This window comes from Chrysemys picta, chromosome 7, assembly GCF_011386835.1.
Source record: "Chrysemys picta bellii isolate R12L10 chromosome 7, ASM1138683v2, whole genome shotgun sequence".
Lineage (NCBI taxonomy): Eukaryota > Metazoa > Chordata > Testudines > Emydidae > Chrysemys > Chrysemys picta.
Window position 1 is genome coordinate 88,555,336 of NC_088797.1, and position 13,135 is coordinate 88,568,470.

At 41.4% G+C, this 13,135-nt stretch overlaps 1 protein-coding gene across 23 annotated transcripts in view; it reads right to left on the reverse strand.

Moving 5' to 3' along the window:
- The window catches only part of ASCC1 (activating signal cointegrator 1 complex subunit 1), a 57,682-nt gene that overhangs the window by 41,883 nt on the left and 2,664 nt on the right, over positions 1 to 13,135 (reverse strand). For 12 of the 23 annotated variants that reach the window (XM_065551984.1, XM_065551992.1, XM_065551983.1 and 9 more), the window contains exons 2-5: positions 11,452 to 11,587; positions 10,143 to 10,242; positions 9,106 to 9,203; positions 5,720 to 5,898 (exon numbers count right to left, since the gene is read on the reverse strand). In XM_065551984.1, the coding sequence (XP_065408056.1) occupies positions 5,720 to 5,898; positions 9,106 to 9,203; positions 10,143 to 10,242; positions 11,452 to 11,560 (486 nt within the window). In that variant the 5' untranslated portion in view covers positions 11,561 to 11,587. Of the gene's footprint in view, positions 1 to 5,719; positions 5,899 to 9,105; positions 9,204 to 10,142; positions 10,243 to 11,451; positions 11,591 to 13,135 lie in introns of those variants that run through there. The other 11 variants (XM_065551991.1, XM_005281846.5, XM_065551987.1 and 8 more) reach the window with 1 other exon arrangement.

Below are 13,135 nucleotides of genomic sequence, written 5' to 3' on the forward strand. Positions count from 1 at the left end.
TCTACTTTGACCATTGCTCACATGGATGCCATGAGGCATCATAAAATTTGTGAAATGATTCAAGATCCTTGCACATAAGGTGCTAAGTAAGTGCAAAGTGGTAGCTGTTAACCAATTAAAAAAAAAACCTTCCATCTATGCCTACTGTTCCTTAAAATGCACTGGGAGCCAAACAAAAATAAAGGAAATCACTGCCTCTCTAAAAAATCCACAGCTCACGAACTTGGAATCCTGAAAGACATACTGAAGTTTCTATTTAAAATGTTCCCTTTAAGTAACACTACATAACATCACTAAGATTTTGGCATATTCCTGCCTTCCAAACACTGCCCTCTATTGAACTTAAAGTCATTGTCAGACATGCCAAAGAGTGTTCTATCTCTTGTTAGCAGCTCCAGTGTACAGGGAACATCATAAGTCCTAAGGAAGGGAAGGGGAACAGATTACAGGGTTGTGATTTTCCCCAACCTGTGGAGGAAAGAAACACACTTTTCTTAAAAAAGTAGTAAGCCAATATATGGTTTTATTAAATGAAACAAAACACATTGAATGCTAACTAACTTTTTACACATATTTATTCCCCAAAGAGTCACATATGTTGTCCATACTGAAAAGCTATTGCAATTCTATACATGGAACAAAATAATTGTGTTCCCCAATCTAGGCCTACCACTTTTTTGCATCTATATTTAAACACACACACACACACCTCAATTGATGCAGAGCTGGCCTAAAAGGAAAGCAGGTCTTTCATAAAAATTGATAAAATTCTGAATTCAATTGTCCTACCTTCCATGATTATGATACAACAAAAATATGACAATCTCATTCACAAATATATATTTAGGGTAGAAGGGAAATGACTAACCATTTCTACTTCCAGAGAGTGAGGGGGACAATTACCCACCCCATGGTAACTTTTAGGATCCAACTTCTTCCCCATTAAATATTTGACTCCTTCCCCACTGCTGAGGCCTTCTGTCCTTGATATCATAATTTTGATAGAATGACAGACAAAATTTTATTTGAAGCACTCGCTTTCTCTTCCCAGAGCCCAATCACTGTGTGTCTGCAGTACTCCCAAACCATTAGATCAGGGATTGAGAGACCAAGTTCCAGAACAAAATCCTTTTTGGCAAGGTGCATGAATAAACTATTCGATACTGAGCTTCCTCCTTCCCAGTTTTATCTTTTCTGCTACCCAACGATCTAATATTTACATGAGAGTTTATAAGCATTTTTATTTCTTACCCCCACTTATATGCCTTTCCAATCCTGATGTATGCACCTACAAGGAATGAGCAGGGTAATTCACAATTCCTCAGAACAACCTAAGGAATCAAAGATACACTGGAAACTGGAGTGGAGGTTGGAAAGCCTCTCTCTCTCTCACACACACACACACACACACTAGGATACCTTCCTTTCATTCCATGTAATTATCTACATTCGATATTTATAGACTGCCAAACACCATAGTAATTGTATTTTCCCTCCCACATTACAGCTGCAGCCTGCTATACATAAAGGCAGCACTTGCAGAGATTGAAAGAACCATACAAGATTTTTCTTGGCAGTGTTGCTCCATAACCAGCCATTGAAGGATGGTGGAGACTGCAATGCATACTTCCTCTTCCACCCCCAGGATCAGTTATAAACATTTCAGTCCTCCCCCTCCCCTTGATGGTCCATGATGCAAGCCTCTCAAGATCACCCAGAAACCTGTCTCCCATACCTCAACAGTACCATCCCCCTAGTCAGAGACAGATGGCATTCATTTAAATATTGGCCCTAGCATTCTATTTTGCCACTTCATTGTCTGGCTGCCTAACCAACATAAGTGGCTCTGATAGATAATGCTTAAGATTTTTGACATTTTAATGCAACTGTGAACTTACAAAACCTTGTGAAGCCAAAAAAGTAATACAAAGTATATACGGACATGCAAGACTACATCATTACAAAATATGGATGAATGGTTGTCATGGTAACAGTTTCAGAGAGGAAAGAATCCTGCACAAATGCTCAACCAGAAGAAATGCTAATTTACACACCTGGACTTTTCCTTATTTACTATCATCAGTAAGCTTCTTTTGAGTACTGGAGTCATTAACTGACTCTGCACTGTTTTGAATCTGCAGCAGGAACAAAGATACACAGTTTCTATACCTGAAATCTATTCAAGTTTCTCTAAGCATCCTGAGAAATCCCCTATTACTGTATTTGGACAGCTCTATAAACTCTTATGGCACTGTGCAGCACAGTTTTGAATTACTGGTTTTCATTATTGATGTGCTTTCTAGCAGACCCTGCTGTGCGATACAGTGGCATTACTGGCTGTGGAATGATTGAAAGACATATAGAGTTGCAATATACTCTGTATCTATGAACACTCATGATAACGCTCAAAGGAAAATGGCTGAAAAGTTAAAGCACCACAATCCCCAAATCTCACATACATAAAACATAAATCTTTGCCAGTGACTAAATTCAATATAGAAAAGTTAAAAATAATAAAAATTGAGGATCTGAATCCTGATAAAGGGAGTGGCAAAAAAATATTTCTAGACCTGAGGCCAAAATGTCAAGTAAGCTATTTACAAGAGTCTGAAGGGGCAATGCTGAGAGAAAAATCTGTATTTCTATTCACTGATGGATCAGGAGCAACATTAGCAGAGAAAGAAATGGTGAAAAGGAGGAGGAGGAAAGAGAGAGAACTTATTTAAAGGATTTTATAATCTATAACAAAACATATAGAGGTATTGAAAGTGATACTGCAAAACAATTTTCTAGTTTAAAGAGTATAAAGTAGTTTATCATCAAATTTTTGGCATACTTAAAATTATCAAGAAAGACATGTCCTAAGAATTGTACAATATACATTAAATTAATCCAACTACATTCACTAAGGAAGTAAAACACCAATCCCCATCATTTTAGGAAGGCCCTAAAAATGCGTAATTTCTACCTGTTGATTATGCAGTTAATGAACATATCTCACTGATAAGTTTTATACATTCTCAGGAACATCATCCATACTACTGATGAGGGCTTTTATTTCCAGGTGCCTGGTCTGAATGCAACCTGAGTCTGTGGTGACCAAAAGCCATAACTAATTGACAGACGATGAAATAAGTTGTGTATTTGTATTACCATGGTGTTTAAGAGCGCCAATCCTGGACCAGGACCGCCATTGTGCTAGGTACCATGCAAACAGAACAAAAAGATGGTGCCTGCTCCAAAGGGCATACAATCTTAGCATAGGACAAGAGACAACAGATGGGGGAGTATAAGCAAACAACGAGAAGATATTGGTCAGCATGATAGGCAGTGGAATCAGCACACCAGCAATCTAACTGTTGTGAAGTTTTTTGTAGGCAGCACAGCAAAGGAGAGTTTTAAGGAGGGATTTGAATGAGGAATGCCTCTCAAGCATATGAGGCAACATGAGAGAAAGCACAAAGATGCTTGTTTGAAAATTTAACTAGTGGGTAATGAAAGCTGGTGTCATGGGCCACTCAAGAGGTGAGAACTAAAATTTCATTAGCAAATGAGCAATGATAGGTAGGGTTGGGGTAGGCTGGGAAGGGCCTTGAAAGCAAGGACAAGTGGCTTATGTGTTTGATGTAATAGAGAACAGGGCTAAGAAAATGATCTTTGCAGCAGCATTCTGAATGGATACAAGAGGGGCAAAATTGCATTTGTCAAAGACAGAGAAAAGGACGTTGCAGTCAGTAACTGTGACGCGAGATGATGTGTAGATGAAAAGTAGGCATTTTAGAGATGTTACACAGAAAGAAATGGCAAGATTCAGACATATCCTGGATGTGAGGACAGAGGTCTGAGTTGAAAATGATATCCAGATCATGGGGGGGGGGGGGATTAAGAGCTCTGTTTTAGCTATATTAAACTTGAGCTAATGGCTAAACATCTACGAAAAGATGTCAGAAAGACAAGCAGAGATTTTAGATTGGACAGAAAGAGACAAGTATGGAGAAGAGAGATAGATATGTGAGCCATCAGGATAGACATAATAGCTGAACTTTTGTTTGTGGATGAGAACCCAGAGATAAGGTGTAAAGGAAAAAGAAACAATAATCCACCAAAGGACATACTGAAGGAGCAAACAGCAATGAAGAAGGAGAACCAGACGAGGACAGAGTCACAGAAGCCAAGGAGGATGAGATTTCAAGAAGAAGAAGAAGATGGTTGACTTTGTAAAAGGTGGCTGACAGGTCAAGGAGGAGGAGAATGGAGTACTGCTTCTGAGCTTTGGCTATGAAGAGGTCAAGACTTTGATGAAAACAGTTCCAATGATATGCAAGAGGTGGAAGGCAGCCTGGAGAGGATTCTGAAGGAACTGGAGAAGAGGAACTCCAGACAGCAAACAGTAATCTTGGTATATATGGTGCTTATTGCACAAAACTGGCATGAAGAGCTCTGCTTAGAACGTGTCCATGACATGAAGGACCATCTCTTTCCAGAACAGTTTTGTTCCACTGGAAAAACGGAACTGTAAACCAACAGAGGAAGCCAGGCCAAGATCATGGTACTCACTGCTAGATAAAATGAGCGCTAATCTTGCTGCACTGAGATGAATGCAAAACCTACCCCTCTGTCTAGGCTTCCTTCAATGACACTCTTACACCAACACTCCTGATCTTCTATATTCTGTTTTAAAAAACTAAGCCTGCCTCTTGCTCACTGCAAAAGAGTTATCGTTCTTATTCTTCGGAAGTGCTCGGGTACTATGATGAGCACCAGTATCAGACCCTAGATAAATTAAATGACTGTCACATGCACACAATCTAGCACTCTCATTGTCAGTCTCAGCAAAGAAGCCAATGAATGAATGGGCATGAAAACCAAATTAGCCCCTCCTTCCTAAAAGGTAAACCTCCCAGCTTAGTGTTGAAATACATCAGCAGATGGCAGTGTAACACTGCTCTCTTCTGAACCTGTTCTGAGAAGACTCCATGGCAAGTTGCAATGGAATTTAGTGCTGGTGAAAGCTAACAAATCAATCATTCTTTAAAAAAAAATATGTGTGTGTGTGTGTGTGTGTGTGTGTGTGTGTGTGTGTGTGTGTGTGTGTGTGTGTGTGTGTGTGTGTGTGTGTGTGTGTGTGTGTGTGTGTGTGTGTGTGTGTGTGTGTTAATATCAGCACAGTCTTGGTGGACGAAAGAAAATGTTGCTAAGTGATAACGTCTGCATTGTGTCAAATGCTACCGAGTCATTTCTGGCTAAGTTAAGGTAATGATTCCCACATTTGTTCAACATCAGGGGCCAAAGGGACAGTGAAAAAGCAGCAGCAAACTTGTTAAAACCCCTTGTCACATGCTGGATATTTATAGTAGAAATGACATAAAATGCAGCCAAAGGTTACGTACATTAATTAATGGTTTTCAAATTTTAAAAACCAAAACTTTTGAATTGCAGTTTCCTTCACATCTGTGGAAAATATTTTACTGTCAATTTATTACAAAAATAATTCCATGTTCAAAAAACCTCCATTAGAGTGCTCTCAACATCTTCAGTATAACTAGTTTTCAATGTCTACTTTTAAGGCCTCATAATTTATTAGTGTACTTATGCATTCCACAAATACAAGTGACATTTTCTCCCCTAGCAGCATATATTTTAATTTGTCTTTAACGTCAATAAAATAAAGCAGCATCTTTTTTCACGTCAGTTACTTCCAAGTATCATGGTTCCCTACCTTGGAGCATTTCTCCAATACTTCCTCCTTGAACTGTAGAAATTTTTCCTGAATCGCAGGCTGGTTGAGAGCAAAGGACAGGAAGTGTGTGAATGGCTGCTTCTTGCGGAAACTCTCAGCAAGAACATCAATCCGTGTTCGGGCTGAAATGACACCACTACGCTGCTGTCCAGTAATCACTAAAAGCAAACAAAGTAACACTAATTGTAGCTATATGAAATCCACACAAGATTGGTGACATTTTGCTATGATGTCCACTAGCGCTAAGACCTAATTAAAAAGATACTGATTTTCCACTGTACTTATAATGCATTTAACAATCCATATTCTAGGATATTGACAAGTTAAGTACGAATATAAATTAAATTCTAGAAGACTCAGGACAGAAGACAATCAAACAGAACTTCGATACTAATTTAATTCACTATAGCCAATATTATTATTAAGCATTTATATTGCAGTAGCACCTAGAGGCCTCAAGTAGTTTGGGGCGCACTGTGCCAGACACTGTAAAAAAACAGTCACTATCCCAAATTGTGTATAAGCTAAAAAATAAACTTAGATCCTATTGGATAGTTATTTATCTATAGTACTAGTAGCCTTGTTTATCTGCATCACGATTTCCCTTTAATTTCTTATTTGATATATAGCAGTATTAATGACTGAGAAATGTATGGGGCTGCAATATTCTTTTTTAATTACCTGTTAGCACTGTATCTTCATATCCTCATTCCAGGTCTTAAAGGAGGAAAGGTAGAAAAATAAGATATTCTAAACCCCTTAAACATAGCCAGAGAAGTCTTGCTAGACTATTAATTTTACTTCAATGCCTTACATTTTTGCTTCTCTATAAAGTTAGGATGATGTCATTCAAAAGGTTGCTTCTCCTTCTCCTCAGCAGCCTAAAGAAAGATTTATAGGGCTGTGATGCCAAACAAAGTGATAAGATTCTCTCAGTTCAGTTGCTCTTGAAATGTCTACATAACTGTCTCAACTTTTCAGGTAGGCAACCCCTTATTTGAAGTCAAACATTTGCATGACCCCCTTACATTTACTACAAAAGAAAGAGTAAAAGATGTATCCATAACAACAACGGTAATCATATACCATTTGTGTGTGCTTTGAGAGGCTGACAGAGAATATGTGACCTTGAAAGAAAAGAGTTTGTGGAGACTGGGGATTGCTTTAAATTAATTTTTCAAGGACTCACAATCCTCCTAATTGCCTTTCATGACCCCCCAGAAGGTCACAATCCACTGATTCTGAACGGTATTGACAGGCAGGAAATTTTAAATACTACGGGTAGTGATCAATGGCTCCATGTCTAGTTGGCAGCCGGTATCAAGCGGAGTGCCCCAAGGGTCGGTCCTGAGGCCGGTTTTGTTCAATATCTTCATTAATGATCTAGAGGATGGTGTAGACTGCACCCTCAGCAAGTTTGCAGATGAAACTAAACTGGGAGGAGTGGTAGATATGCTGGAGGGTAGGGATAGGATACAGAGGGACCTAGACAAATTAGAGGATTGGGCCAAAAGAAATCTGATGAGGTTCAACAAGGACAAGTGCAGAGTCTTGCACTTAGGACGGAAGAATCCCATGCACTGCTACAGACTAGGGCACGAGTAGCAACCTGTGGCACGAGAGCTGATTTTCAGTGGCACTCACACTACCCAGGTCCTGGGGGCTCTGCATTTTAATTTTAAATGAAGCTTCTTAAACATTTTAAAAACCTTATTTATTTACATACAACAATAGTTTAGTTATATATTACAGACTTATAGAAAGAGACCTTCTAAAAACATTAAAATGTATTACTGGCACATGAAACCTTAAATTAGAGTGAATAAATGAAGACTCGGCACACCACTTCTGAAAGGTTGCCGACCCCTGGACTAGGGACTGAGTGGCTAGGCAGCAGTTCTGCAGAAAAGGACCTAGAGGTTACAGTGGACGAGAAGCTGGATACGAATCAACAGTGTGCCCTTGTTGCCAAGAAGGCTAACGGCATTTTGGGCTGTATAAGTAGGGGCATTGTCAGCAGATGGAGGGATGTGATCATTCCCCTCTATTCGACATTGGTGAGGCCTCATCTGGAGTACTGTGTCAGTTTTGGGCCCCACACTACAAAAAGGATGTGGAAAAATTGGAAAGAGTCCAGCAGAGGGCAACAAAAATGATTAGGGGGTTGGAGTACATGACTTATGAGGAGAGGCTGAGGGAACTGGGATTGTTCAGTCTGCAGAAGAGAAGAATGAGGGGGGATTTGATAGCTGCTTTCAACTACCTGAAAGGGGGTTCCAAAGAGGATGGATCTAGACTGTTCTCAGTGGTACCAGATGACAGAACAAGGAGTAATGGTCTCAAGTTGCAGTGGGCGAGGTTTAGGTTGGATAGTAGGAAAAACTTTTTCACTAGGAGGGTGGTGAAGCCCTGGAATGGGTTACCTAGGAAGGTCGTGGAATCTCCTTCCGTAGAAGTTTTTAAGGTTAGGCTTGACAAAGCCCTGTCTGGGATGATTTAATTGGGGATTGGTCCTGCTTTGAGCAGGGGGTTGGACTAGATGACCTCCTGAGGTCCCTTCCAACCCTGATATTCTATGAAAGACTTTTTTTTTTTAAACACATTTATGTACATAATTACCGGAACATGTGACACTAATATTATCATAATGCCCATAACATGCTGCAGTGTGTGTCTGCTTCAGACATTCCATTTCTTTTGTAAAAGCCACAAAGTACAGTATATTATGGGCATTATGATGCTCTTTGTCATTATAAAACTAAGTGTAATGGGAGCATACATTACAAACCCACTCATTTTCATTGTGAAGTTGTAGTAACAAGAACAAAAGATGCAAGTGTTATTAGAATACCTTTTTTTTTTAAAAAAAGATAGCTTTATAATGACCTATGGTGCATTTAAATAAAGTTTATTCCACATGTACATACACACTGAGAGAAGATGCCTTGCTATGTATGTACAACTCCCCATTAATATTGCTGTTAATATAAAAATAATTATTCAAGAACTTACGCCCTAAATCCTGCAGAAACTTACACATACGCTTAACTTTAGACTACTGCTAGGTTTGACTTCAATGGAACTAGCCAGAGGCTTAAAGTAATGAATATGCTTGTGTTAGGAGGATTAGGGTCTTAAATAATACTTTTCATCTACAGATATTAAAGCACTTGACAAAGGTAAGACAGAGAAAACAAGGTAAAAAGAAAAGTTAAGTGACTTGTACAAGGTCACAGAGTCAGTGATGTGTCAGAGCTGAGAATAGAAGAGCAGTCTCCTGATTCTCAGTCCTGTGCACAAAACACACACCAAAAGGTGGAGCGGACAAGAGAGCATTCATTCATCTTGTGCACATTAAAGCTCACCGATTTGTCCTTCCATTCCAGGCTTGGGAATGCTGATGGAAGTTCGAGTCTCTGTTTCCAGTCTCTTCCTGGTTTCTCCTTTTTTCCCAATGATATACCTATAGACATACAAATGCTATACTGCCATGCACAAAAATGTCACTATTTTATTTTTCTAGGCAGGGTTTGGTTGCTTTATTCTTTTCTTTCTTGGGGGTAGAAGGGGAAAACTACCATATCATTCAGCCACCAAAGAGAACATGTAGCAGAGACCTAGAAAACGTGTAGCAAAGGAACACAATTCAGCAGTCATTTTAACCATCCATACATACTGAAATAAAAAATTGTGTATATAATTGTAATATAACCATTCTTTAAAAATTGGCAAATACTGGACAAAGCTGTCATATCAGCTAAATACTTCCAAGCATATGTCTATACTTCTAGCTGGGGCGCAGTTCCCAAGTTGAGGAGGCATACCTGCACTAACTCTGAGCAAGCTAGTGTACTAAAAATGGAGTGCAGCCACAGCAGTGTGAACCCCTCCTACTGTTCACACTATTGTGCCTACACTCCATTTTCAGGGGACGTCTCCTCCAGCTGGGAATCACACCTCCAGTTCAAAGTACGGACATACCCTAAGTGAACATTAAATTATTTCACTTCAAATATTCAATTAGCAAAACACTGCAATCTTGAATGTGCCTTTACACAAAGTGTTCACAGCTTCCCTTGGCCTGGCTGCTTACCTCAGTCTCTCCCCACATTGTTCCATCTTCCTGGCTTGCTTTCATGTCCTGAAGAGCAGATGCTCAAAAAACTGCTATCAGCAAGAAAGCACAAGATACAGTTGCCACCATGGTGAGAGCCAAGTGCCAAATGTGAAACGGATACATTAGAAAGGGATCCACACCTCTTTCCCCCACACAAATACAGAGCTCTCCACAAAATGGAAATTATTTGAGAAGTCTAGAATCTACAGCTGCCTCTGAGAATCCAACCTCCCTGACAGATTCTTCTGTAAAAGAGGATTCAAATAAAACAACATGTAGGCTCACTTGTATAGTGGGCTGGGAACCTCCACTGCACACTGGAAACCTCTCTCAGTCTCTTCCACCATGAAGGCATCACAAGGCTCATCTGTAGGATCCCCAGGGCCTATAAAGTAGAAAATCAAACTGTTCTATAAAGGTTGACAGTGTTTTATGTGATGCAACATTCTCACCGGCTTTCTTCTCCCAAGGTTAAATAAAAGAACAAAGTGGCTCCTTCTGTCACAGTTGCGGCTTTTATTTTACCTTACTACCTGCTCAGAAAAACATCATGACACTACTTTTAAATCTTCCATTCTTGGAGGGTTAAAAAAGTAGCAGTTTCAGCCCGCTACAGAACAGTTTTTCTCTTGGTTGCAATTGCAAAATAGCCCAGTGGCCCAACAGGGTTTTTTTAAAGAATTGTTCTGCCTGTTGAGCGGTAGCCCACTGGCCTTTTGCCCTTTTCAGAGAACTAAGTATCAGAGGATCTAAAGACCCACCTCTCACCCATGGACCACTTAGTCATGTTTGTTTTTCAACCAAACCTGGTTAGCTCAATGTGAGCAGGGGTGGGTTCAGGTGGCAAGAAGCATATTAGAATTTGCCCAGTTCTTTCAATCTTTTCTATTTGAAACAAATGGTAGATGTTTACCAGATATTCTTGGGCTTTTCTATATTTACAAGGACCCACATAAACATTACCTAATATGGTACACATACAGGTGAGTACACCAAGATAGAAAAGGAACAGTTAGCCATGTAAATAGATGATATCTTTCAAAATCCACATTAGATGGCCACAAGACGACACCCATTTAAGGGCCAATATCGAAAGGTTCTGAGCACTTCCAAAGAGGTGCTAAATGTCCTCAACTCCTATTAACTCTGAGAATAGACTCACTGTGGAAAATACCAAGAACAATGCACGAATAGGGAAAAAATATTCTACACAAATTCAACATTTTTACTGATCATTTTAAATAAAAGATTTTTTTTAAACACAGATAACATTGTTTTGCTGAATTTTTCAATCAACAAATTAACTGATAGCCAGCAACCCACGTCAAATTCACTATCACCTAAGCCAACACTTTGTAACCAGAATTTTCTCTGCTCCTCGGCCAGGACTGCTAGAGAACAATGCAAAGTGTTTCTTCACTCAAAAGACTACGTCCCCACTCCTGCAATAACGGCTGACCCCTGCGCCCACAAGGAGCTCTTCATAGGCTCAGAGCCTGAGTTTGCTAACTCCCTGTAAGTCTTGAATGCTAATTCCCCACTTTGCAATATATTATATTAATACTAGATTGTACCCCTGCATATTAGGTTTTACCTGCATAGAAATCATCCTCTTCTTCATTTGGATAGGACTGTTGTCGAATAATATTTTTCCTATAAATGCGCCCTCCAATCCTTATAAGTGTTGGACGCAGAACTTCCATCGTGCTCTTCCTGCCAATGATGGCACCCTACTGAAATAAAAATAATGCTGCTGACATCTCCCTAGAAACTGTAAATTCCCAGGCTTCCTATATGTACTTTCTAAGAGGTTATCATGGAGACATCAGTAGAGACTCTGTAGTTAAGGCTGAGTTTTACACTTAAAACAAGGGATTCATCCTTTTTGTTACATATGAATAATACAGCAACAATGTTTCTTCCCCAATATTACAGCACTTTAATTTCTTACTGAAAGACTATTTTCTGAGAATTTACAAGTAGTCTTAATTAGAAACTGAGAAATTTAAGCAAACTTTAAGAAATATAAGTGTAAGAGATTTAGCTCCCAGCACCAGTCTTTTTTTTGGTCCCTAATGATCAACCACAAACTCTTTGAAATTCCCGTGTTATAATTAAAAACTCACAGAAATGTTGTGTATATACTACACATTTTAAATTATTTTTTAGGATTAGCAGTCAATTTTCCGACCTTATTTTTCATAACTGAAATTTTCTCCTTCAGCAGAGGCTGAAAAATACAATAGTCTACTACAGAGAATTCTGCACAGAACTGCCTTTTTTCAAAAGCACTGCCATTTCCCATTGTTCTCAAAAGGAGCAAAGCCACAGAAGTCTCTCTCTTGCTGTTATCAATGGGCCTGTCTCTGCCTCCTCACAGCACAGAAAGCCTCCATCTTCCCTGATGGCCGCTGTGGCTTCAGGGTGATTGAGAGCAATAGGAGATGACGGCCATTTTAAAAGAGGACAATTCTTCCTGACAGATAAACTTCTGGTTATGTAGGGTTACCATATTTTGTGCCTCCAAATGGAGGACACTCCACGGGGGGCCGGCCCCGCCCCCAGCCCCGCCCACGCCCCCTCCCCAAAGTCTCCGCCCCCTCCCCAAAGTCTCCGCCCCCTCCCCTGCTTCCCGCGAACATTTGAGTCGCGGGAAGTCAGAAGCAGGTAAGGGGGAGTGTGGGGGGAGGAGGCGCGGCCCGGCCCAGGCTGGCCCCCCGGCGGCTCCAGCCTGGGTCGGCTCGGGCCCTGGGGTGCCGGCCCCTGCCGAGCACCCCCGGCCCGCCCAGCACTGCCGGTCCCCGGCCTGACCCGGCGCACCCCCCGGCGGCCCGGCGCACCCCCCGGCTCCCGGCCCCGCGACCCCGGCTCCCGGCCCAGCAACCCCGGCTCCGCGACCCCGGACCGGCTCCCGGCCCCGGCTCCCTGACCGGCCCCGGCTCCCGGACCCCCGGCTCCGGACCTGCGCCCCTGGTTCCCGGCCCGGCACCGCGCGCCCGGCTCCTGGACCCCGGCCCGGCACCGCGCACCCAGCTCCTGGACCCCTGCCCGGCACCATGCCCCCGGCCCCACACCGGCCCCGACACCAGCCAAATAGGTCCCGGCCGAGCACCACCGAGCCCTCCCGATTTTCCCGGACATGCCCGGCTTTTGGGGATTTCCCCCCGGACGGGGATTTGAGCCCCCAAAAGCCGGACATGTCTGGGAAAATCCGGACGTATGGTAACCCTAGGTTATGAAAAACAACAACAAAAATGACCTTTGATCCTAAATATCTT